This window comes from Bufo bufo, chromosome 2 (genome assembly GCF_905171765.1).
Source record: "Bufo bufo chromosome 2, aBufBuf1.1, whole genome shotgun sequence".
Classification (NCBI taxonomy): domain Eukaryota; kingdom Metazoa; phylum Chordata; class Amphibia; order Anura; family Bufonidae; genus Bufo; species Bufo bufo.
In genome coordinates, this window is record NC_053390.1 from 490340360 (window position 1) to 490364261 (window position 23902).

Sequence of the window (23902 nt, forward strand, 5' to 3'; positions counted from 1 at the left end):
TTATTTTAGTATCCTCATTTTTTTTGCTTACATTTCCTATCTAGAGAAGAGAACACTTTGAACTTTTGCAACATCACATTTTAGATAACATGCTTATACTTATGAATGAAAAAACATGTTCCACAGTTTGCCATCTATCAAGTTATCTTTTCAGCTTCACGCTCATTGCAATAAGGTTGAGAAAATGGTGTCATCTCATATGTGAATTGTGTTCTGCACTTCGAGTTAGGACTCATGCGTTCCTGTATTGCGGAACTGAATGGGACCACAATCCTCAAGATACGGAGCGGAATACCAGGGAAGCACTTCGTCAGATTTTCCAGACCCCATGACTGCACCACAGAGAGAGGATATTCCTTCAGGGACAAGAAACCTACAGAATAAAAAGGTAGAAGCGCACGTGGCAGCCTTACATATCTGATCAATGGATGCGCAGGCCCCTTCTGCCCAGGAAGTGGAGATAGAGAGGGTAGAGTGTGCTTTCACCACCAGGGGAGCGGAACAACCTGCCTCAAGATAAGCTAGGGAAATCCCTAGTCTAACCCATCTTGCCAGGTAACTCTTAGTGGCCCTATTTCCTTTGTTGGAATTAGAAAAAAGGACAAATAAAGCTGAAGACTTCCACCAATCTTCAGTAGCCTGAAGATATTGTAACATGCATCGCCTCACATCTAATGAGTGAAATTCTACCTCCCTAGCAGATTTGAGGTTATTACAAAATGAGGGGAGGATAATTTCCTGGGACCCATGGAATTTTGAGGACACTTTTGGGGAAAAAAAAAGCGGGATCTGGACGAATAACAACCCTGTCCTCAAAAATAGTTGTAAAAGGGGGATTTTTTGAAATCACATGTGATTCACTAATTCTACAGGCAGATGTCAAAGCAACCAGTAAAATTAATTTTAGGGTTAAGTGTTTAAAAGATATGGTATTGATCGGCTCAAATGGAGGCTGCGTTAGGGCCTTAAGTATGAGGTTTAAGTCCCAGGGGAAATGTCTTGGGGCCACTACTGGAGCAGACCTATTGACTGCTTTAAAAAACCTAATAATCCATGGGTCTAGAGCCAAATTTTGATCAAACAAGACAGAGAGGGCAGAAATCTGGACTTTCAAGGTATTCTTAGCTTACCCTAAATCCAATCCCCTCTGAAGGAACTCCAAAACCTGAGAAGTTGAAACTGAACAGGGTAAATTCTTAGGGTCTAACATAACACTCAATCAACTTCTTCCAAATCCTAAGATAGATGGAGACAGTCACTGCTTTCTTGCTTTTAAGTAAAATGGCTCGGAGAAAACCCCTTCTTGACTAGTAGGTTCCTTTCAAATTCCAAGCCGTTAAATGAAGTCCCCAAACTTCTGGATGAAGGATATGACCCTACGACAGAAGGTCTGGGACCTCTGGAAGAATCCAAGGATCTAAGACCGATATGGTCCTGAGTGGAGTAAACCATGCCCTCCTGGGCCAAAAAGGAGCAATCAGAATGACCCTTGCATCTTACTCCTGATTTTCTTTAACACTAGCTGAAATGGAGGGAAGGCATATGCCAGAGGGAAGTTCCACTTAAGAAGGAAGGCATCCACCCCATAAGGGAATTCCCTTGGATTTAACCTGTTGGGGACACATGACGTACTGATATGTCATGAGTCCCTGGTACTTAAGGACACATGACGTACCGGTGCTTTATGTGTATTTATGATCACCACCGTGCGGTGATCGGAACAGAGTGCCCGCTGAAATCATTCAGCAGGCAGTCTGTCACAATGCCGAGGTTTTTTTTTCCTGCTGCTCTATGACATTGTCTGCCTACCTTTAAGTCTTCTGAAATAATGACCCCTAAATCACTTTCCTCAAGATACTGAGGTTAGGACTGTATCACTGATTTTATATTCTGCTCTTGGGTTTGCAGGGGAAAATAACGCGTTTCAACATGGGGCCATAGTGTCATGGTCTTACCTGCTTGCTGCTCTCCTTCGTTTGACATGTGCTGGCGGCCATCTTGGGTCCTGGGTTTCTTGTAGCCTTCCACCCTGCGGCTCCTCCTTCCCCTGGGAGGAGCTGGATGCCTAGCTCATATATATAGGAGGTCTGTGGCTTCAGTTCCTTGCTTGGTCCTCTTGTGTTCACATGCTTCTAAGACTGCTGCTGCTTCTGGTTCCTGATCCTGGCTTCGTCTGACTACCCTGCTGGTTCCTGATCCTGGCTTCGTCTGACTACCCTGCTGGTTCCTGATCCTGGCTTCGTCTGACTACCCTTCTGGTTCCTGACCTCTGGCTTCGCAAAGACTCTGCTCGGTTTCACCATCCATTTGGACTTTTGCTTTACAGCTTTATTTTCAATAAAGCCTTCTTATTTTCACTTATCTCTTGTTGTACGTCTGGTTCATGGTTCCGTGACATTAGGACCAAGCCATGAATTCTGACGGTACAGGGCCATCCTCGCTACCCACGCTGGTTGCCAGACTTGATCAGCAGGATCACCTGTTGGGTCGGTTCGCTGTGGCGTTGCAAACCCTGCTTGAACGCACGGCTCATTTCGCTCCCGTTGCCGATGGGTCGGTTGTCGCTCCTGGGCTCGCTCCTACTGCCGCTCCGGTTGTTGCGCCAGAGTCTACCCCGACACCTGTTGTTGCGCCTGCGGTGTTTCGGGGTATGATCGGTTCTGCCCCTCTTCCACAGCGCTTTGGGGGAGAGCCAACTCAGTGCCGAGGTTTCCTTAACCAGGTGGGCATTTATTTCGAGTTGCTGCCACATGCCTTTCCTACTGAGAGATCAAAGGTGGGCTTCTTGATCTCGCTGCTCTCGGACAAGGCCTTGGCCTGGGCCAGCCCTTTATGGGAGAACAACAATCCGGTGGTTGCCGAGTTTTCCGGTTTTGTTGCTTCTCTTCGGAAGGTATTCGATGTGCCGGCTCGTGCTGCCTCTGCTGCGAAGCTCCTTATGTCCATCAGACAGGGTTCACGATCCGTAGCTGAATACGCCATTGAGTTTCGTACCCTGGCAGCAGAGGTGGGCTGGAATAATGAGGCTCTGGTCGCTGCTTTCTCTCATGGTCTCTCGGATGCCTTGAAGGATGAGGTTGCAGCTAAGGACCTACCAGTTGAGCTCGAGTCTCTTATTTCTTTCCTGATTTTGATTGACACCAGACTCAGGGAGAGACCTTCCTTTAAGGAGAACCTGCGGAGGTCTTCTAACAGATTGGTGCCTACGTTTGCTGTCCCACCCGTGCCTCCCTCTCCTCCCACGCCTCCTGGGGATGACTTGTCTGGGGGTGAACCCATGCAGCTAGGGTTTGCTCGCCTGTCCGAGGGGGAGAGGGCACTCCGGAGACGCGAGGGCCGATGCATGTACTGTGGTCTCGGTGGGCATTTTCGGTTGGCATGTCCGAACCGTCCGGGAAACGCTCGTACCCTGAGATCCTGTCGGGGGCAGATCTTGGGTGGAGTCTCCTCGTCCCCGGTTTCCCGTGTTGACAAACCACTGATCACTGTTGTCCTCTCCTGGGTCGGGGGCTCGGTGACGACCCAGGCGTTGGTGGACTCTGGTGCTGGTGGTTTGTTCATTGATAGTGTGTTCGCTGCCGCCAATTCCATTCCTCTGCAGGCTCGAGGTTCCCCACTGGCTCTTGAGGCGATAGACGGCAGACCCCTTCTGCCGCCACACGTGACTCATGAGACCCTTCCAGTGGGGATAGCCATTGGTGCCGTTCACAGAGAGTCGGTCTGCCTCCAGGTTATTTCGTCTCCACACTACTCGGTGGTCTTGGGGTACCCCTGGCTCCAGAAGCATAATCCGACTTTCGATTGGAGATCGGTCGAGATCCTCTCGTGGTCACCGCAGTGTGGGGCTAGTTGCATCCATGGGTCTGTCAAGTTGCTGTGTACTTCCTCGGACTCTCTGTTGCCTCCTGAATACGAGGAGTACCGGGATGTATTCGATAAGGTGCGCGCGGTTGCCCTACCTCCGCACCGCCCATACGATTGTGCCATAGAGTTACAATCTGGTGCCGTTCCTCCTCGTGGCAAAGTCTATCCACTGTCGGTAGCGGAGAATGAGGCCATGGAGGAGTACGTGAGGGAGGCGCTTTCACGCGGACACATTCGCAAATCTTCGTCCCCGGCAGGGGCTGGATTTTTCTTTGTGAAAAAGAAGGGCGGTGAGTTGAGGCCTTGCATCGATTACAGGGGTCTCAATCGCATCACGATCAAGAACGCTTACCCGATACCCTTGATTTCCGAGCTGTTCGATCGCCTTAAAGGGGCCACGGTCTTTACCAAACTCGACCTGAGGGCGGCATATAACCTGGTAAGGATCAAGGCGGGCGATGAGTGGAAGACCGCGTTTAACACCAGGACCGGTCATTACGAATCCTTGGTTATGCCCTTTGGGTTGTGCAATGCGCCCGCAGTCTTTCAGGAATTCATCAACGATGTTTTCCGTGACCTGTTGCAGCAGTGTGTGGTAGTCTATTTGGATGACATCTTGGTATATTCTGAATCCATGGAGGCCCACATTCTGGATGTCAGACGAGTGTTGCAACGGTTACGAGAGAACAAGCTGTTCGGTAAGCTTGAGAAATGCGAATTTCACCGATCCCAGGTAACCTTCTTAGGTTACATCATTTCCGCTGAGGGGTTCTCCATGGATCCTGAGAAGGTTTCGGCTGTCTTACAGTGGCCCCAGCCCAGTGGTCTTCGTTCCCTGCAGCGCTTTTTGGGCTTCGCCAATTATTATCGGAAGTTCATCAGGGACTTTTCCATGCTGGCCAAGCCTCTCACGGATCTGACCAGGAAGGGCAGTAATTCCCAGGTCTGGCCGCTCGAGGCCATCCGAGCTTTTGAGGCCCTAAAGTCCGCCTTTGTGTCGGCTCCGATTCTGTCGCATCCCAACCCTGGGTTGCCCTTTGTCCTCGAGGTGGACGCGTCTGAGACGGGAGTAGGCGCCCTTCTGTCTCAGCGTAGAACACCAGAGGGTCCTCTGCTTCCTTGTGGGTTTTACTCCCGGAAACTGTCTTCCGCGGAGTGCAACTATCAGATTGGTGACAGGGAGTTATTGGCCATCGTGCAGGCCCTTAAAGAATGGAGGCACTTGCTCGAGGGTTCGGTGGTTCCGGTTCTCATCCTGACGGACCACAAGAATCTGACCTACCTTTCTGAGGCCAAGAGATTGACACCACGTCAGGCCAGATGGGCCTTGTTCTTGTCACGTTTTAATTACGTGGTCTCCTACCTACCCGGTTCCAAGAACATCAGGGCGGATGCCTTATCACGGCAGTACTCCGAGCTGTCCAGGGAGGAGTCGATTCCGACTTCGGTCATACCTCCGAATCAGATCCTGGCCGCCATTCGCACCAGCCTGACCTCTCCCCTGGGTGAGCAGATTTTGGCGGCTCAATCTGGTGCTCCCTCTGGGAGACCCAACGGCAGATGTTTTGTGCCTGAGGAGTTGCACACTCGGTTGTTGCGAACCTACCATAACTCCAAGACCGCGGGGCATCCTGGAAAGAATCAGCTGTCCTGGGCTGTTTCACGTCTGTTCTGGTGGCCTTCCCTACGTTCCGACATCGCCGCATATGTAGCGGCATGCTCCGTTTGTGCCCAGAGTAAGTCCCCTCGGCACCTTCCGTTGGGCCTTCTGCAACCCATAGCCACCGGGGAGCGCCCATGGTCACACCTGGGGATGGATTTCATTGTGGACCTCCCTGCATCCCGAGGCCATACGGTCATTCTCATGATTGTGGATCGGTTTTCCAAAATGTGCCACTGTGTTCCTCTCAAGAAGTTACCCTCTGCACAAGAGTTGGCCACGATTTTTGCCAGGGAGGTCTTCCGGTTGCACGGTTTGCCTAAGGAGATTGTGTCGGATCGGGGGAGTCAGTTTGTGTCCAGGTTCTGGCGCGCCTTTTGCTCCCAGTTGGGGATTCATCTCTCCTTCTCCTCGGCCTACCACCCTCAGTCCAATGGGGCCGCAGAACGATCCAATCAGGCCTTGGAGCAATTCCTTCGTTGCTATGTCTCCGATCACCAAGACAATTGGGTTGACCTCCTGCCTTGGGCTGAGTTTGCCAGGAACACGGCGGTGAACTCTTCCTCTGGGACGTCTCCCTTCATGGCCAATTATGGGTTCCAACCTGCCGTGTTACCGGAGGTATTCTCTCCCCAGGATATTCCGGCTGTGGAGGATCACCTTTCCGTCCTACGTGCTTCTTGGGTACAGATCCAGAAGTCCCTTGAGGTCTCTGCGCAGCGCCAGAGATTCCAGGCTGATCGCAGACGAGCGCCTGCTCCTTCCTACCAGGTCGGAGACCGTGTATGGTTGTCCACCCGCAACCTCAACCTTCGAGTGCCCACTCTCAAGCTGGCGCCTCGCTTTGTTGGTCCCTTCCGAGTGCTTCGCAGGGTAAACCCGGTAGCCTATGCCCTTGCGCTTCCTCCTGGCATGCGGATCTCCAACGTGTTTCATGTCTCCCTGTTGAAGCCACTGGTGTGTAATCGTTTCACTTCCTCGGTTCCTCGGCCTCGTCCGGTCCAAGTGGGCAATCGTGAGGAATATGAGGTGAGCAATATCCTGGACTCACGCCTGGTCCGCGGTCGGTTGCAGTTTTTGGTCCATTGGCGTGGTTATGGTCCAGAGGAGCGTTCCTGGGTTCCCTCCGCAGATGTCCATGCTCCTGCCTTGCTCCGAGCCTTCCACGCACGCTTCCCTCAGAAACCGTTTTGTGCTCCGCGGAGGAGGGGCCCTTGAGGGGGAGGTACTGTCATGGTCTTACCTGCTTGCTGCTCTCCTTCGTTTGACATGTGCTGGCGGCCATCTTGGGTCCTGGGTTTCTTGTAGCCTTCCACCCTGCGGCTCCTCCTTCCCCTGGGAGGAGCTGGATGCCTAGCTCATATATATAGGAGGTCTGTGGCTTCAGTTCCTTGCTTGGTCCTCTTGTGTTCACATGCTTCTAAGACTGCTGCTGCTTCTGGTTCCTGATCCTGGCTTCGTCTGACTACCCTGCTGGTTCCTGATCCTGGCTTCGTCTGACTACCCTGCTGGTTCCTGATCCTGGCTTCGTCTGACTACCCTTCTGGTTCCTGACCTCTGGCTTCGCAAAGACTCTGCTCGGTTTCACCATCCATTTGGACTTTTGCTTTACAGCTTTATTTTCAATAAAGCCTTCTTATTTTCACTTATCTCTTGTTGTACGTCTGGTTCATGGTTCCGTGACACATAGTCTAAAGGAAGCAGGCGGGCAACCAGGCTTCCCCAATGCAATGTGGCGAGATTGGTCTCGTCACAATGTCATATATATATATGACAACTCACCAAAAACCCTCATGCCACATGTACAAATACGGGAGTCGCACTTTCCCTCTCTGCCCTATCATTCCTCTTGTCATCCTCCATGACAAATAGATTTTTATTCCAGGATCGCCTCAGAAAGGCACAGAAAGGAAGAAAAACAACTTCATCCTTGTAATACCGGGTGAAGGAAGGACAGGTAGTCAGGAGAGTGCCAGGACCATCAACCTTTAGATGCTTCCTTGAGGTCAATCAGCGCCTCTCTGGAGCTTCAGGCCAGCATGCTGCATTGGTGTTACTGCATGCCAAGGGAGCTCAAAAGTGCTGCGGACCGGAAGTGCGTCAGTACAGCCCACATGCTTCTTTAGCGGATCGTGGACCCATTCAAGTCAAAGGGTCTGCATATGCAAATGGCGTGCACACGGGGCACACACGTTCGTGTGCTTGAGCCCTTATGCATATCCCATGATTACATAGACAAAAGAAAAAGGTGGAAAGCCATTACGTTTTGGTATATTTCTGGGATATTTTAGGAAATATAGCACTGTTTTTACCCCTTTTTCTATTGTGTTTGTCTGGCAGATGGTTCCCTCAGCAGCAGGGATGCTGTTGGTGATGCAACGGCTGGTTTTGCTTAAACACCAAAGTTCACTGCAAACTTCCTGGAAAAAAAAAATAGACTTTGGTTATGTATCTCAATATTATTATTATTATTATTATTATTATTATTATTATTATTATTATAATTATAATATTATTAGCAAAGAAGAGGTTAGTATTGACCTTCATTACTGGTTGCGGTGTATTTGACAGAATGAAGCAGCAGTATCAGTATCAGCTAACGTCTATAGTAAGTGTGAGTCCAGGAGATCGGATCCTCACAGATGACATATTAATGTTCTATTCTATTAATTTAATTCCTGGAAAGCAGTTTAAGGCTCCATTCACACATCCGCAAATAAGTCCGCATCCGTTCCGCAATTTTGCGGAACGGGTGCGGACCCATTCATTTTCTATGGGGACGGAATGGATGCGGACAGCGCACAGTGTGCTGTCAGCATCCGCATTTGCGGAGCGCGGCCCCAATCTTCAGGTCCGCAAAAGAGAGAACATCTCTTGCAGCTTGCGGACAAGAATAGGCATTTCTATAGGGGTGCCGGGCGGGTGTGTTGCGGATCCGCAATTTGCGGGTCCGCAACACACCACGGACGTGTGAATGGAGCCTTAAAGTCTAAATAACATATGGTCAAATCTGACTCTGGTTTCCCTAACTGGCAAGCCAAAATAGGAAGGGACTCTACCCCGTATTTACACTGGCGGGATTTCATTCCATGCTGAAAACGACATTGATCATCTGCATCATAGGCTTGTCCTGGAGCTTGTGTGGGATAAATGAAATCTTGCCGTGTAGGAGCATTGTTCAAACAGACACCCAATCCAGAACTGTGGGAGAAAACTGCATTACCATCCATTAAACAACAGCAAAAAAATAATAATTATATGTATATACTGTATATATATGTATACATATATATATATATATACACACTGAACAAAAATATAAACGCAACACTTTCCGTTTTGCTCCCATTTTGCATAAGCTGATCTCAAAGATCTGAAATATTTTCTACATACACAAAAGACCCATTACTCTCAAATATTGTTCACAAATCTGTCTAAGGCTGAATGCACATGGCCGTGTTCCGCAGCCGTGAACGGTCCGTGGTATGCCGGCCTGGATTCCTGCTGACAGCAGGAGTGCACGGCGTCATTGGTTGCTATGACGCAGTGCACTTCATGCCGCCGCTGCACTACAGTAATACACTCGTATGAGCACTTCTCCTTTGCCGAGATAATCCATCCCACCTCACAGGTTTGGCATATCAAGGTGCTGATTAGACAGCATGAATATTGTACTATGTGATCTCCGCATCCACATTTCCGGAGCACGGCACCGATCTTCCGATCCTCGGCTCCCGAATAAAATTGAACATGTCCTATTCTTGTCCGCAATTGCGGACAAGAATAGGCGATTCTACGGGGGTGCCGGCCGGGTGTATTGCGGATCCTCAATACACTACGGACGTGTGAATGGACCCTAAACAACACTCATGTACCTAAAGCCCCAGAAATGAATGGGTCAGGATTCAGTGCGGGTGCAATGCATTTAATTGACTCATTGCACCTGTACGGGAAACTTACTTGTGTGAAAGGGGCATTAGTGTACCTGTTCTGTCGATGGAGACAAAGCAGTGCAGGAAAGAGGTCTACAATTTGCGAGAAGCAGGGAGGAAAATGGCTGATCTTCTGGGTCGCAACATAATTAATTATTCCTGATATATATTTGATCAAATAAAGGCAGGATTGCTAGCATAAATTTTTCTTTCTACATTTCTTTTAGGGCTCTTTCACACAAGCAAGTTTTCCGTCTAGATACAATGTGTGCAGTGAAAGTTTTTCCACGCCTCATTTTTGCAAATGACATTAAAATTGAAGTATGTTCCATGTGTGAAGCTCTGGCTCTATAGAAGTGAATGGGGCTTGCATGAAAAATGGAAGGCAATGGAGATGCAGATTCTTATTCTTCAGTTTTTTTTCATGCGTGTGAAAAACGCATGCAACCTGCATACAATTTGGATGGAAAAATGCACACATTGAACACAAATGTAGAAAAACTGATTGAATTTGCATGCAGTTTGTCCATGAGCAGACCCTGACAGTATCCGCATCATTCGTGTGAAAGAGGACTTAAAGGGGTTATCCAATTTCTCAACCCCTCCCCCACATGTATCAGGCCCCTCACTGGGAGCGGGGTAAGTATATTACTGGTGAGGGGCCCGACACATGTGGGTGGGGTTTTGAGAATTTGGATAACCCCTTTAAAGATAGATAACACATTTTAATAATAATGGTGTTTGGTGTATTTGGAGAGGGCAAATAGCAAAAAAATTGGCTTCATTTTTGTAAAAGGCTGGGTCAATATGGTCATTGTATTTTATATGATGTTTTATGTGATTTTCCTGTGTATTTCCTGTATCAGGCCTGTTAGGGTGTAGTTCCACCTCCAAGACAATAGAGGGAGCTAGGGGACCCCTAATATATATAGTTAGGCCCAGACATGAAGGAGGCAGGGCAGTGTAGTCCAGGAGGCTAGTGAGTTCAGTCTAGCCTGCCTGAGGTTCCTGAGTAAAGCAAGCTCAAAAGTTGCCCCACCAGGAGAAAAGTTTGCCTCCTGAGAAACAAGTTCCCATAACAGAGCAGAGCAGAGCCAGTATTCCAGCCAGACAAGAGAGCTGAAGGGCAGAAGTATATATTTGGAAAGCAAGGATATATATACCTGAGGGAGTTTCCCTAACCAAGGATAAAGCCAACAATAGGGCATACGGGCCTCCGCATCACCGGAGTAAGTAAACTTTCGGTACGCACCGATTTCTTGATATTTAAGCACCGGGTAAATTCCGATCTTGCTGGAAAGCTGGGGGGAGGTCCCTCTTTAGCCATAAGAGACTTAATCCAGGGGAGAACACATCCAATTCGGATCTTGGCCTGCTCCGCCGCCCTTAAAGGGCCATACTCACTTCAAATTCACCGTTAGCAACGCTTGAGCAAGCGAAGCCAGCGTGTGTCTGACTACAGAACTGGCCTCCAGAGACCACGCCATGTCCGCACCTGTAGAAGCGGAGCAGGTGGCTCCCGATATACCTGCAGAAATGCACGCAGCTGATAATAGGGCGGCGGCCGATGCGGCAGCATAAAACCTGATGCCACTGACCATGCCATATTATTTCGGGGCCCCCTGGTTCCCGTGATATTCTGGGGAAGCCCATAAATTAAAGGACTTTAGAGACCAGATCCTGGCCCTATTCCGGCTCTATCCCATCTCCGCTGAACAACAAATGGAGATCCTCTTAGCACAGTTAGAAGGGGCCGCCCACAGGGAAGTCATGTCATGGCCCCGTTCAGAAAAGAATAGCCTGGAACAGATCTTTGATCTCCTCGGCACCACGTTTGAGGCCAGAACGGTGTCCGAAGTTAAGATGCGATTTTTCAGCAGGAAGCAACAGCCTGGTGAGTCACTCCGTGATTTTGCTTTGTCCCTGCAAGAGACCCTGAGGGCTGTGGTCCAGGTGGACCCCCGGGAGGTGGAGGACCAGGACCGGACTCTGAGAAAGCAGTTCATAGCGGGTGTAAACACTGAGCACTTAAAGGGCCAGCTGAGGATGCTGTCGGCCCAACACCCCAATTGTGCATTTTTGGACTTTAAAGAGATGGCCATCAGTATCCTAGGCCAAAACCCGCCTACGGGGCCAACAGCCTCCCTCGAACCTCAGGCCTGTCAGTCAAAGGCTATTAATGTGAGGCCGTCCGGAGCCAGTCAAGCCACCCAGGCTCCAGTGACAGATGTGGTGGCGGCATTAATGGAGCAAGTTAACCATCTCACTAAGAGCCTGGAAAAGGTGTGCAGGAAAATAGAGGAATGGGAAAGACCATTGTTAATGGAAGACGAGAGCCCTTTACCTCAAAGACTCCTCCCACCTGCATATAAAGAGGTATACTTCAAAGAACCTGATGGACGACCGAATTATCGGTCTAAGAACTGCAAGCAGCCTGTCTGCCACTATTGTAAAAAATATGGACATACTGAATCAACGTGTTGGCAGTTAAACGGACCACCCCCGAGGCCGAGGACCGCCCCTCGGGAGGTAGAACAGTAGGTCCAAAGGATCCAAGTTGGATGCCTAGATACGTAGGATCTCGTCCAAAGATTAATATAAGCATCAACGGGATACCTTTTGAAGCCTTGCTGGATACTTGGTCTCAGGTCACCACCATCCAACGACCCGCCTTTGACAAATTCTGGGATTCAAGTCTCCTCACACAGCCACCAGAATCCTGGCTGGATATCATTGCCAGCAACGGCAAGCCGGTGAAAGTTCATGGGTACTGGGAACCTACCCTTCAGGTGGGAGAAGCCACCTTACCACAGCAAGGTGTGATTGTGGTGCAAGCGGGAGATAAAGGGGGACACCCTGTGATCCTAGGGACTAATGTCTTTAAAAATTGCTACTCCGAGGTGCTGGAGGCATTGAACCAATCCATACCTTCAGCTTCACCTGCTTCCAAAAGAGTCATTCAAAAGACTATCAGTGTTCTGTGTGCTCAGCAAAGATTTGCAAATGGAAAAGGAGAGATCTGTACTGCCCGGATCCGGGATAACCGACCAGTAATCCTGCCACCGAATTCCCAGATCATCTTATGGTGCCGCGCTGTGCTAGGGATCCAGGGCCTGGAGTATCAAGCCCTAGTGGAGCCTATCCAAATTGAGAATCATCCCTTCGTGCGAGCAGCCAAGAGCCTGGTGACCGTATCCCAAGGTAAAGTGCATGTCCGTTTGATTAATTTTGGTTATCACCCTGTTAATCTCTCAGAGCACTGCCCCGTTGCTCAGCTTTTCCAGTTATCCTTCCAGGATCTTATCCGTCTGCCTGCCACAGAGACGTTCCAGACCGCACAGAGCAGCAGCGCACCTGCCAGCGCCTCTTCAGTAACCTGGTGGGAGGAACTTCATGTGGGGAAAGAATCCACCCTGAAGGAGCAAATAGAGGGAGTCCTGAATCTGGTGAAAGAGCACCACAAAGCCTTCAGCAAGCACTCCACGGACTATGGAGAGGTCAGTGTAATCAAACACACCATACCCACTGGCTCTCTTCCTCCTATTAAGGAGAGATACAGACCCATACCGCCTACTACCTATCAAACCATGAAAGAGATGATACAGGAAATGAAAGACTCTAATATAATACGGGACAGTCATAGTCCCTGGGCTGCGCCCCTAGTTCTTGTTCGAAAAAAAGATGGCAGCATTAGGTTCTGCGTGGACTATAGAAAAATCAATCAAATCACCCATAAAGACGCTTATCCGTCACCACGCATTGAAGAGTCCTTGACTGCCCTGGGGTCATCAGCCTACTTCTCCACTCTGGACTTAACTAGTGGGTACTGGCAGGTACCCATGGCCCCAGAAGATCGGGAGAAGACCGCTTTCACTATGCCTATGGGTCTGTTTGAATTTAATTATATGCCTTTCGGACTGTGTAACGCTCCAGGGACGTTCCAGCGGTTGATGGAGCGTTGTTTAAGCCATAAGAGACTGTACTACTATACCTGGATGACGTCATTATCTACTCCAAGACGTATGAGGACCATTTAAAACACCTGGGTGAAGTGTTTCAAGTCGTTGTTAAATATGGTCTTAACCACCTCAGCCCCCAGTGCTTAAACACCCTGAAAGACCAGGCCACTTTTTACACTTCTGACCTACACTACTTTCACCGTTTATTGCTCGGTCATGCAACTTACCACCCAAATGAATTTTACCTCCTTTTCTTCTCACTAATAGAGCTTTCATTTGGTGGTATTTCATTGCTGCTGACATTTTTACTTTTTTTGTTATTAATTGAAATTTAACGATTTTTTTGCAAAAAAATGACATTTTTCACTTTCAGTTGTAAAATTTTGCAAAAAAAACTACATCCATATATAAATTTTGCTCTAAATTTATTGTTCTACATGTCTTTGATAAAAAAAAAATGTTTGGGTAAAAAAAAAATGCTTTGGGTAAAAGTTATAGCGTTTACAAACTATGGTACAAAAATGTGAATTTCCGCTTTTTGAAGCAGCTCTGACTTTCTGAGCACCTGTCATGTTTCCTGAGGTTCTACAATGGCCAGACAGTACAAACACCCCACAAATGACCCCATTTCGGAAAGTACACACCCTAAGGTATTCGCTGATGGGCATAGTGAGTTCATAGAACTTTTTATTTTTTGTCACAAGTTAGCGGAAAATGATGATTTTTTTTTTTTTTTTTTTTTTCTTACAAAGTCTCATATTCCACTAACTTGTGACAAAAAATAAAAACTTCTATGAACTCACTATGCCCATCACGAAATACCTTGGGGTCACTTCTTTCCAAAATGGGGTCACTTGTGGGGTAGTTATACTGCCCTGGCATTCTAGGGGCCCAAATGTGTGGTAAGGAGTTTGAAATCAAATTCTGTAAAAAATGACGAGTGAAATCCGAAAGGTGCTCTTTGGAATATGGGCCCCTTTGCCCACCTAGGCTGCAAAAAAGTGTCACACATCTGGTATCTCTGTATTCAGGAGAAGTTGAGGAATGTGTTTTGGGGTGTCATTTTACATATACCGATGCTGGGTGAGATAAATATCTTGGTCAAATGCCAACTTTGTATAAAAAAATGGGAAAAGTTGTCTTTTGCCAAGATATTTCTCTCACCCAGCATGGGTATATGTAAAATGACACCCCAAAACACATTCCCCAACTTCTCCTGAGTACGGAGATACCAGATGTGTGACACTTTTTTGCAGCCTAGGTGGGCAAAGGGGCCCATATTCCAAAGAGCACCTTTCGGATTTCACAGGTCATTTTTTACAGAATTTGATTTCAAACTCCTTACCACACATTTGGGCCCCTAGAATGCCAGGGCAGTATAACTACCCCACAAGTGACCCCATTTTGGAAAGAAGACACCCCAAGGTATTCCGTGAGGGGCATGGCAAGTTCCTAGAATTTTTTATTTTTTGTCACAAATTAGTGGAAAATGATGATTTTTTTTTTTTTTTTTTTTTCATACAAAGTCTCATATTCCACTAACTTGTGACAAAAAATAAAAACTTCCATGAACTAACTATGAAAAGATGAATCAAACTCTCATTGAAATGTTGAGAGCAGTGCCCCCTGAGACAAGGGGTAATTGGCCTACTCAGCTGCCACAACTCAAGTATACATATAACAATACAATTCACTGCTCCACCGGGTACACGCCCTTCTATCTGATGTTCGGCCGTCAAGGGAGGCTACCTGCTGACCACTCCCTGGATGTACAGGTGCCTGATGTCATCAATCCACTGCCAAAGACTGGGTGGTGGAGCATCAAAGACGCCTCCTTAATGCTAAGGAGATTGTCCAGGAGCGCATGGAAAGTGCCCGAAAGCGACAGCAGAGAGACTATGACTTGGCTGCTTATGCGGAACCTCTAACTTTAGGAGACATGGTGTGGTTGAAAAATAACCACCGAACTAGTAAATTGGACAGTAAGTGGGAAAGGATCCCCTACGTCATTTCTGCTATCCCTAATGCAGAGGCCCACATTTATCAGATTTCCAGAGAAGATAAAGGCTCCCAAATTGTACATAGGAATCGTTTAAAACCCTGCATAGAAGGAGAAATTGCAGCAGGGATATTGAGCCGGAGTCTCCTGAGCCCGAGTTGCCAGCCCAACCTGCTGATCCTATGCAGGCTGTTGAGAACCTGATATATGACAAAGAGCCACTTCATTGGTTCCTCACACCCTGCTTGAACTTGGTGGTACCAGCTCCAGTTCCTGCTAGTCCTCAACCCCAGGATGACCTGTCCCAGAGTATACCTGAAAGAGTTCCAGAGCCTGGGGATTCCTCTGACCTTCCTGAACCAAGGCAAGAAGAGTCTCTTGCCAGTGAGAAGGTCCACGCGGCCTACTAAGGGACACCCACCTGTGAGATTCGGAGACTACATTGTGGGCCAGAGTAGCCCCTCCCGGGAAACCCCTGTTTAACTGTCTACAAGACCCGGGTACGGACTCATTTTGTTCTTATGAGCCTCCAGGAACTTAAATTATTGTTGCATTTTATTATTATGGACTATCCTGGTTATTCCTGATACGCTGTACCAGGTCAGCGCCCCTGTTCCCTATTCTATCCTGTATGAAGAGAACGACGCCCCTTTTCACCGCACTTGTTCTTTTGCCAGCGGAACTGTCTGATATATTTATACTGCAAAAGTTGTGTTTATGGTATATGCCTGTTTTTCATTTTGTCTTTCAGGTTGCAGTTTCCAGCTGGGCAGGGCCCCTTGTGTTGCGTCGAGGACGGGCAACGTCAAAGCAACGGATTATGTAGTGTCCCACTAGGTAATTGTGGGCACTACACAGGGGTCAATATGGTCATTGTATTTTATATGATGTTTTATGTGATTTTCCTGTGTATTTCCTGTATCAGGCCTGTTAGGGTGTAGTTCCACCTCCAAGACAATAGAGGGAGCTAGGGAACCCCTAATATATATAGTTAGGCCCAGACAGGAAGGAGGCAGGGCAGTGTAGTCCAGGAGGCTAGTGAGTTCAGTCTAGCCTGCCTGAGGTTCCTGAGTAAAGCAAGCTCAAAAGTTGCCCCACCAGGAGAAAAGTTTGCCTCCTGAGAAACAAGTTCCCATAACAGAGCAGAGCAGAGCCAGTATTCCAGCCAGACAAGAGAGCTGAAGGGCAGAAATATATATTTGGAAAGCAAGGATATATATACCTGAGAAAGTTTCCCTAACCAAGGATAAAGCCAACAAAAGGGCATACGGGCCTTGGGATAAAGACAGACAGGATTTCTGAGGAAAAGTACGGCCTGATCTGTAAGTGTTTAACCCTCTGAGTATCTTGCAAGAACATTGTGCCTGCCATTTATGTAAGCCTGCTTGTGACTGCTGCTGTGACATATGGAACTGAACAAGAACTGTAAATAGTTAACTGTTTCCAGTAAAAGGAAGTTTTGGTTCACTGCAAACTGTGTTCCTCACTTATTACTGCTATAAATCGGTGTGCCACCGTTACCGGCACTGGCGTCACGAACTTAAAGGGATCTTGCCACCGGCACATTAAACCTGTAACACCCAGGGCACCTCACCTACCACCAGCCTGGTCCCTATACATTGAGAGTGCCCCAGAGGACTACTGTGCCAGCCTCTCCATCACTGCTGTACACCTGCCCTGGGTCTTTCATAAACTGTGAGTAACCAAGAGCAAGCCTCGTTTTGCCTATTAACCGTGACCTCACCATCGCAATACCCTGCAGGGCTGCGTACTGCAAATGTGTTTGTTGCGCCCGAAATCTTGTGCATGCACCGTGGATACTCATGTCAGCCCCCTGCGTGGTGTCCTGGCATCAGCCTCACAGAGCAAAGTGCGCATGCGCCAGCTTCGCTCAACCCGGAAATGCTCGAGATTTCAGACGCAACAAACACATTACGCCGTCGATGAGCAGTGAATAAATTATCAGTGGGGAGGTGCTGGGCTCCGAGATAATGGGCGCAGCTGGGCTCCAACGGCCGGAGGGACAGCCCCTTGGGCTCCATATCGAGGTAATTAACATATGATGAAAAGCAATTTTTTAGACAAATGAAAAGACACAGGGCTGTATTACTAGTATATTTTAATGTAAATTGTGGAGGCTGATGTGGTGATGTTAATAGCTCAGTAAGTGAAATCCAGGTGACAGTGTCCCTTTAAAGGGGTTTTCTGATACCAGGAACCAATGGTCAGGGGGTTGGGCATGTCCGTATTGAAAAAATATATAAAATTGTCGTGGGTCCAGCACCAACCTCCCATCTCCACAGATCAGAAGTGTGGCATATACTTGCATTTCACCACTGCCAGCTAACCAATGGTTTCAGGGGAAACCTATGTAGGATTAGCACATTTTTACACCTTTGCACCATTCCGGTTTCAGAGAACTTTTGGATGCATAAAAATAAAAGACTGTAACTAAATTTGTTCTTAATTGATAGATCTAATTAAACAGGGAAAAATGAACATGATAATGTTACTTACTCTAAGAAACTAGTGATGTAGTCTCGACTGCAGGCTGACCATACAAAGGGATTGGTCTTCATAGTAATATGAGCAGCCATGAGTTTGGCTGTCTCTTGACCTTGAGATCCACAACCATTACCAATGCCATCGTGGTTCATGCCAAATCTAAGTATGTGAACATAAACAGTTTGGTCACCACTCGATGAGGGGCACATTTATCAAAACCCTATGCCAGTTATTTGGCATCAGAAAAAAATCGCAATATTTGACATAAAAAGGTGCAAAAATTTGTGACTTTAGGGGGTTTGCTCCATGCACAACACTTTTCAAAAAACTGGGTGGCGCAGGCCAAACCCAGGTCGCCTACCACATCTACTATAATTAATGGCAGAAAGCTAGTGTGAATTATACCTAAAATCTAATGTCAGCTCCTTGCTGATAGAGATTTCAGTTTTGGTGCATGGGCCTGCAGATATACAACTATTATTAAAATTTGTGTGCCTCTTAATAATTGTGGTACATCTGACAGCAGAGAGGAAGACTGACATTTAAAATATTAATCATTTTAATAAATGTTCCCCTAAAAGTACAAAAAATATAGTGTTTTTCTTTAATTAATCATTAAAGGGGTTCTGCAATTCTTTTAAACTGATGACCTATCCTCTGGATAGATCATCAGCATCTGATCATCGGGGGTCCGACACCCGGGACCCCTGCCGATCAGATGTTTTAAAAAAGGCAGTGGCGCAGGGGCCTTCTTGCTGTTTACCGCAGGCCCAGTGACGTCACAACTAGTATCACTGACCTGGGTGCAGCTATGCTCCATTCAAGCGAACAGAGCTTAGCCCCACCCAGGCCAGTGATACTAGTCATGACATTACTGGGCCAGAGGGAAATCGAGAGAAGGCCGCGTCGCTGCCTTCTCAAACAGCTGATTGGCAGGGTTCCCGGGTGTCGGACTCCCGCCAATCAGATGCTGATGATCTATCCAGAGGATAGATCATCAGTTTAAAAGAACTGCATAATCCCTTTAAATGGATTTTCAAGACCTAAACACTGATAGCATATCAATGTATGATCAATGTGGGGCTGACATTTAGATATTGCTCTATCAGTACAATCATGTGTTTTGCCCTTTATTATTTAGACAGGAAGAACTCTACTGTATTGGCATCTCTGGTACTGGATTGTCTTGGTATATGTATTGTTCTATTTACTTGCATGGCACTGAGCCTCAGTAACAGACACAGCTGCCTGTAGAGAGAAGTCTCTGTGGTGGTGGAAACAATGAAGGGACATTGAAATTAAAGAAGGTCTCAGGGGTTGAATCTCCCACCATCAAAAATTGATGGTCTACCCATAGCTGTGTATACAAGGTAGTGTTTGAAGAGGTTGTCCCATTAAAAATATTTTCAAATCAGCCACTGGATCTGAATTCTTTTGAAATTGCATGTAATTAAAAATTTAGCATAGCCACTGAGTTACTCAATAAAATATCTGTATAGCGCCACCTGCCTTTGGTTTTTTTCTTATTTCACTGAGATGGCTGCATTTCCTCCTGAGCTGTGATAGGGAGAGCATGGACACGCCTCCTGAGCCAGCTTGATATAAATCTAGCAGAGCGATGAATGGGAGATCTTTGGATTCATGTGAGGTACAGGGCTGGTCCTTGCTTTGTTAGAAAGAGGTTGTCGTGTACTATATGATATATGATTTTCATTTTTACATTAGTCATGGGATAACCCCTTTAAATTTAGCACAGTCGTCATGGTGTTTTAAGCAATCATTTATGCTTTGATTGGTCCACTACTATAAATAGTGTATTTTTTGGACATCCTTATATAAAAAAAGTGTTGTTGCAGACACATAGACATCAATTGTTTAGTAAGTTATTTATGGAAAATTTTAGCCCGTGAAACTTTTGTGTATGAGGCTTTTTTTTTTATTAAGACTATGGCGATAAGACTATGGAGGCCTTGTGAAAAACCTTTTGAGTACATTAAATGGGTTCTCCAGCCAATATTCAAAATTGCCACCAGCAACCTGTCCTAGAATGTTAGTAGAACTGGTTACCTCCACTAGAGGGTGAGGGGGTGGAGCCTCATTACACACTAGGCTGTGGCACTTGCATACACTACATATTCATGAGTTTTCCTGTTGGGCTGTCAGTCATGATGGCATATCATAGGTAGGATTGCATCATTACCATCTATTGTGGAGCAGTGTAGTGAGGACCCCATCCCCCCTCATTCTCCTAGGCAGGTGGTGTAAGTGGTGGCAACCAGTCCTGCTTACAAACTAGGACAGGTTGCAGGTGTCCATTTTTAATCATTCCTAGATAACCCTTTAACTTAAAGAAACACTCTGGGCTGAAACAATGGGGCAGAATTACTAATAAAAATATGCCAGAATTCTGGCTTAAAGAATTGTGCTTAAAAACACTTTTAGTGCTGTGCTTCAAAAGACTTACTATAAAGGACTCTATCTGGGAAGGGTTTATTTATTACACAACCACTAATGCCTAACCTGCTACTAAACACTCTTGTCCCAGACTAATAAAACATAACTTTTACTTATTAATCTTTAAAACTCGTGAAAAGATATTTAGTGAGCTAACTAAGGAGTTAAAAACACTGTGCCCCATCAGAGATGCTTTAAATGATAGGTCAGTAACGTGTATAGGTAGGGGGGAGTGCACTGACACTGCTCTACCACACACCACCGTCCCAGCTGTATTAGACAAGATACTTTGCTGTGCCTGATGTCTACTAGACCCCCATACCTGGGGTGTAAGCACCAATGTGAGATAAGCCTTATGGCAGTGAGTGTTTTACATCAAGCACACATATTGCAGCATAACTCAATAGAGTACAGCAAATTAAAACCTAAATTCCGCCCCCCAACATGTTTCGCCAGCTACTCTGGCTTCATCAGGGGTATCACGCTGCTGTGTCCTGGCTGCCTGCAGTGTCAGGACGTACAGAGCGCACTCTGACCTTACGCTGCAGGAGGTCAGGTGACTGAAGTGTGGGCCCTGAGAAGAGAAGACAGCCAGAACAGGGAGAGTGGCGGCAGGAGAAGTAAGTGACTTTATTATTTTACAGTCTGATCTGAGGTCTGATATGGAGGTTTAATGGGGGTCTGGAGAGGTCTAATGGGGGTCTGCAGCGATCTATGGGGGGTCTGGAAGTCTGACTGGGGAGGGGTCAGGAGGTTTGACTGGGGGGGTCTGGAAGTCCGACTGGGTGGGTCTGGAGGTTTGACTGGGGGGTCTAGAGTGGTTTAATGGGGGGTCTGGAGGTCTGATTGGGGTCTGGAGGTCTAATGGGGGTCTGATTGGGGGCCTGGAGGTCTGACTGGGGGTATAGAGGTCTAATGGGGGTCTGATTGGAGGTCTGACTGGGGGTCTGGAGGTCTAATGGGGGTCTGATTGGGGGGTCTAAAGGTCTGACTGGTGGGTCTAGAGGTCTAATGGGGGTCTGATTGGGGGTCTGGAGGTCTAATGGGGTCAAATATGGAGGTCTAATGGGGTCTAGAGGTCTAATGGGGGTCTGGAGATCTAGTGGGAGTCTGGAGGTCTAATGGGGGTCTGGAGGTCTGATATGGGGGTCTGGTCTGAGGTCTGATATGTAGGTCTGGAGGTCTAATGGGGGTCTTTGATGGGGTCTTTTCTGAGGTCTGATATTGGGTCGGGGTATTACATGAAAGTCTAATAGGGGTCTGATCTGAGGTTTAAAACTGGGGTCTTATATGGCATCTGACATAGAGGTATAAAGGGGGTTTGGTATGAGATTGGGGAGCCTCATTTAGGGTTTTATATGGGGGTCTGATCTGAAAGGAAGGTGTTTTTTTTTATTACTAGCGCACAATACAAAGGGGTGTTTTTGTACTGACGCACTATCTGTTTGGTACCAGTATTTTCAGGGGGACTGTTTCTGCAAGAAAGTATTGTGGAACACAGTGGACACAGTATTGGGGGGCAGGATGGGGTGTTGAGAAAATAAGATGTATGTTTGTTAAACTCTGCAGAGACGAGGCGCGGCTGAAAGAAGTCATCATGGTGGTCTGGTCTAACAGAAGAAGAGGAAAGAGAATATCTACATCAGAGAAGTCACTGGATGTAAGAGGTATTGTCACGGCCTATGGTATACACTGTGACACTGTTGCCACACTTGCAGTTACCTGCGGCAACGTGTTGCTGTGAGAGCATGCGGTAGCAGTGTCTCGGCCTTCTGGGTGATTGCCGTGACATGGTTGCCACGCATGTTGTTGCCTGCGGCAACGTGTAGCTTTCTATGCTTGTGTGTGCACTTCCCCTTTAAGTGGCTTCCTTCCCTTGTCTGGTGTTGGAAGGGTTAACTCCCTTCCTAGTGTTTTGTTAACACTGGATATATGTGTGTGTGGGTGTGGCTGCTTGGGCTATTTAGCCTCTGCTGGATGCCTGAAGTTGAGGGGTACTCCAGCCATGGTGTATGCTGGAGCTATCCTCCTGGTCTTCATATTCCATCTGTCCAGTGAGGGCCACCCTTGTGGTCATAGATGTTCTTATGGTGTCTCACGTTTATTGCAGCTATGGGTGTCCTGGGTTCCTGTGTGGTTTGTGGTGTGTGCTGTGTCCTCCTTATATGTTGGTGTGGACTCCAGCACTTGTGCACGGGTTCCAGTCAGTGTGTCTGTGGCAGGTAAGTGTGTTACTGGTTTCACTTACCTGCCATCTCCTTATAGCTGTATGTGTTCCCCTCTCCTTGCAGCCTGGCCTCAGATAGAGACTCCTGTTCCTCCATGACTGGGATGAACAGGTTGTCTCTCCCCTGCTCCTAAGTGAGGGATTACCAGTGCGACTTAGGGCTGTTTCACATGAGCGGATGCGTGCGTGGCATCCGCTCCGTGAAAGACAGCCAAGACCCGATGCAGACTGCAGAGGCACGGAGCATTAACATGACTGATAATGCTCCGTGCCTCTCTGTGATCTCTTTACTATGAAATCACAGTGACAACTGTGATTTCGTAGTAAAGAGATCACAGAGAGGCACGGAGCATTATCAATCATGTTAATGCTCCGTGCCTCTGCAGTCTGCATCGGGTCTTGGCATCGGGTCTTGGCACAATTGTCATCTGTTTTGAGCCATTTCCATCAGAAATCTTTTTTTTTAGACGGCTAAAAAAGTCCTGCATGCAGGACATTTTTTTCCGTCTAAAAAACAGATCTCAGACGGAAATGGCTCATACGGATGACAACTGATGTCAGGATCTGCTATTTTTATTTTTTACAAGATCCTGTGTTTTTTTTCTCTTCTTCTGACAGATCAAAAGAACGGAAAGCTAAACAGTGATGTGAACTCAGCCTAAGTCACCGATCACCAATCAACCACTAGGTTAGTATTATCTAAGTGCAGAACAGTAGCCGTCTGACCTAACCTATGTATTTCAAGTTCTATGTTGCACTTGGTAAAAAGGGCTTTGTTACGATCAACTAAGGCCTCATTATTCGGTACTATCACTCTCACGGCAATGGAGCGACAGTCTGACTTGGGACACTGTGACAATACAACACTACATTAGGGCCACTACCACTCCCATCCACTACACCGTCTCACACGGGGTTTTGCTGCAAGGCAACTGTATTGGTGCCATGTTCATATATGCCCACATTGCTGAGAAAAGTCATGTTTTAATATACAGTCAGGGCTGTATAATTATAAGATTTTTGGCTCTATACACCACCACAATGGATTTGAAATGAAACAAACTAAATGTGCTTTAACTGCAGACTGTCAGCTTCAATTTGAGGGTATTTACATCCAAATCAGGTGAACGGTGTAGGAATTACAACAGTTTGCATATGTGCCTCCCACTTGTTAAGGAACCAAAAGTAATGGGACAATTGGCTTCTCAGCTGTTCCATGGCCAGGTGTGTAATTCCCTCATTATGCCAATTACAATGAGCAGATAAAAGGTCCAGAGTTCATATCAAGTGTACTATTTGCAT

General features: G+C 47.1%; 1 protein-coding gene across 1 annotated transcript in view; it reads right to left on the bottom strand.

Annotated features, from left to right (window-relative positions):
- The window catches only part of LOC120990946 (A disintegrin and metalloproteinase with thrombospondin motifs 10-like), a 208191-nt gene that overhangs the window by 169935 nt on the left and 14354 nt on the right, over positions 1-23902 (bottom strand). The window contains exons 2-4 of the mRNA XM_040419838.1: positions 17932-18078; positions 8584-8725; positions 7837-7944 (exon numbers count right to left, since the gene is read on the bottom strand). Of these exons, the coding sequence (XP_040275772.1) occupies positions 7837-7944; positions 8584-8725; positions 17932-18078 (397 nt within the window). The remainder of the gene's footprint in view (positions 1-7836; positions 7945-8583; positions 8726-17931; positions 18079-23902) is intronic.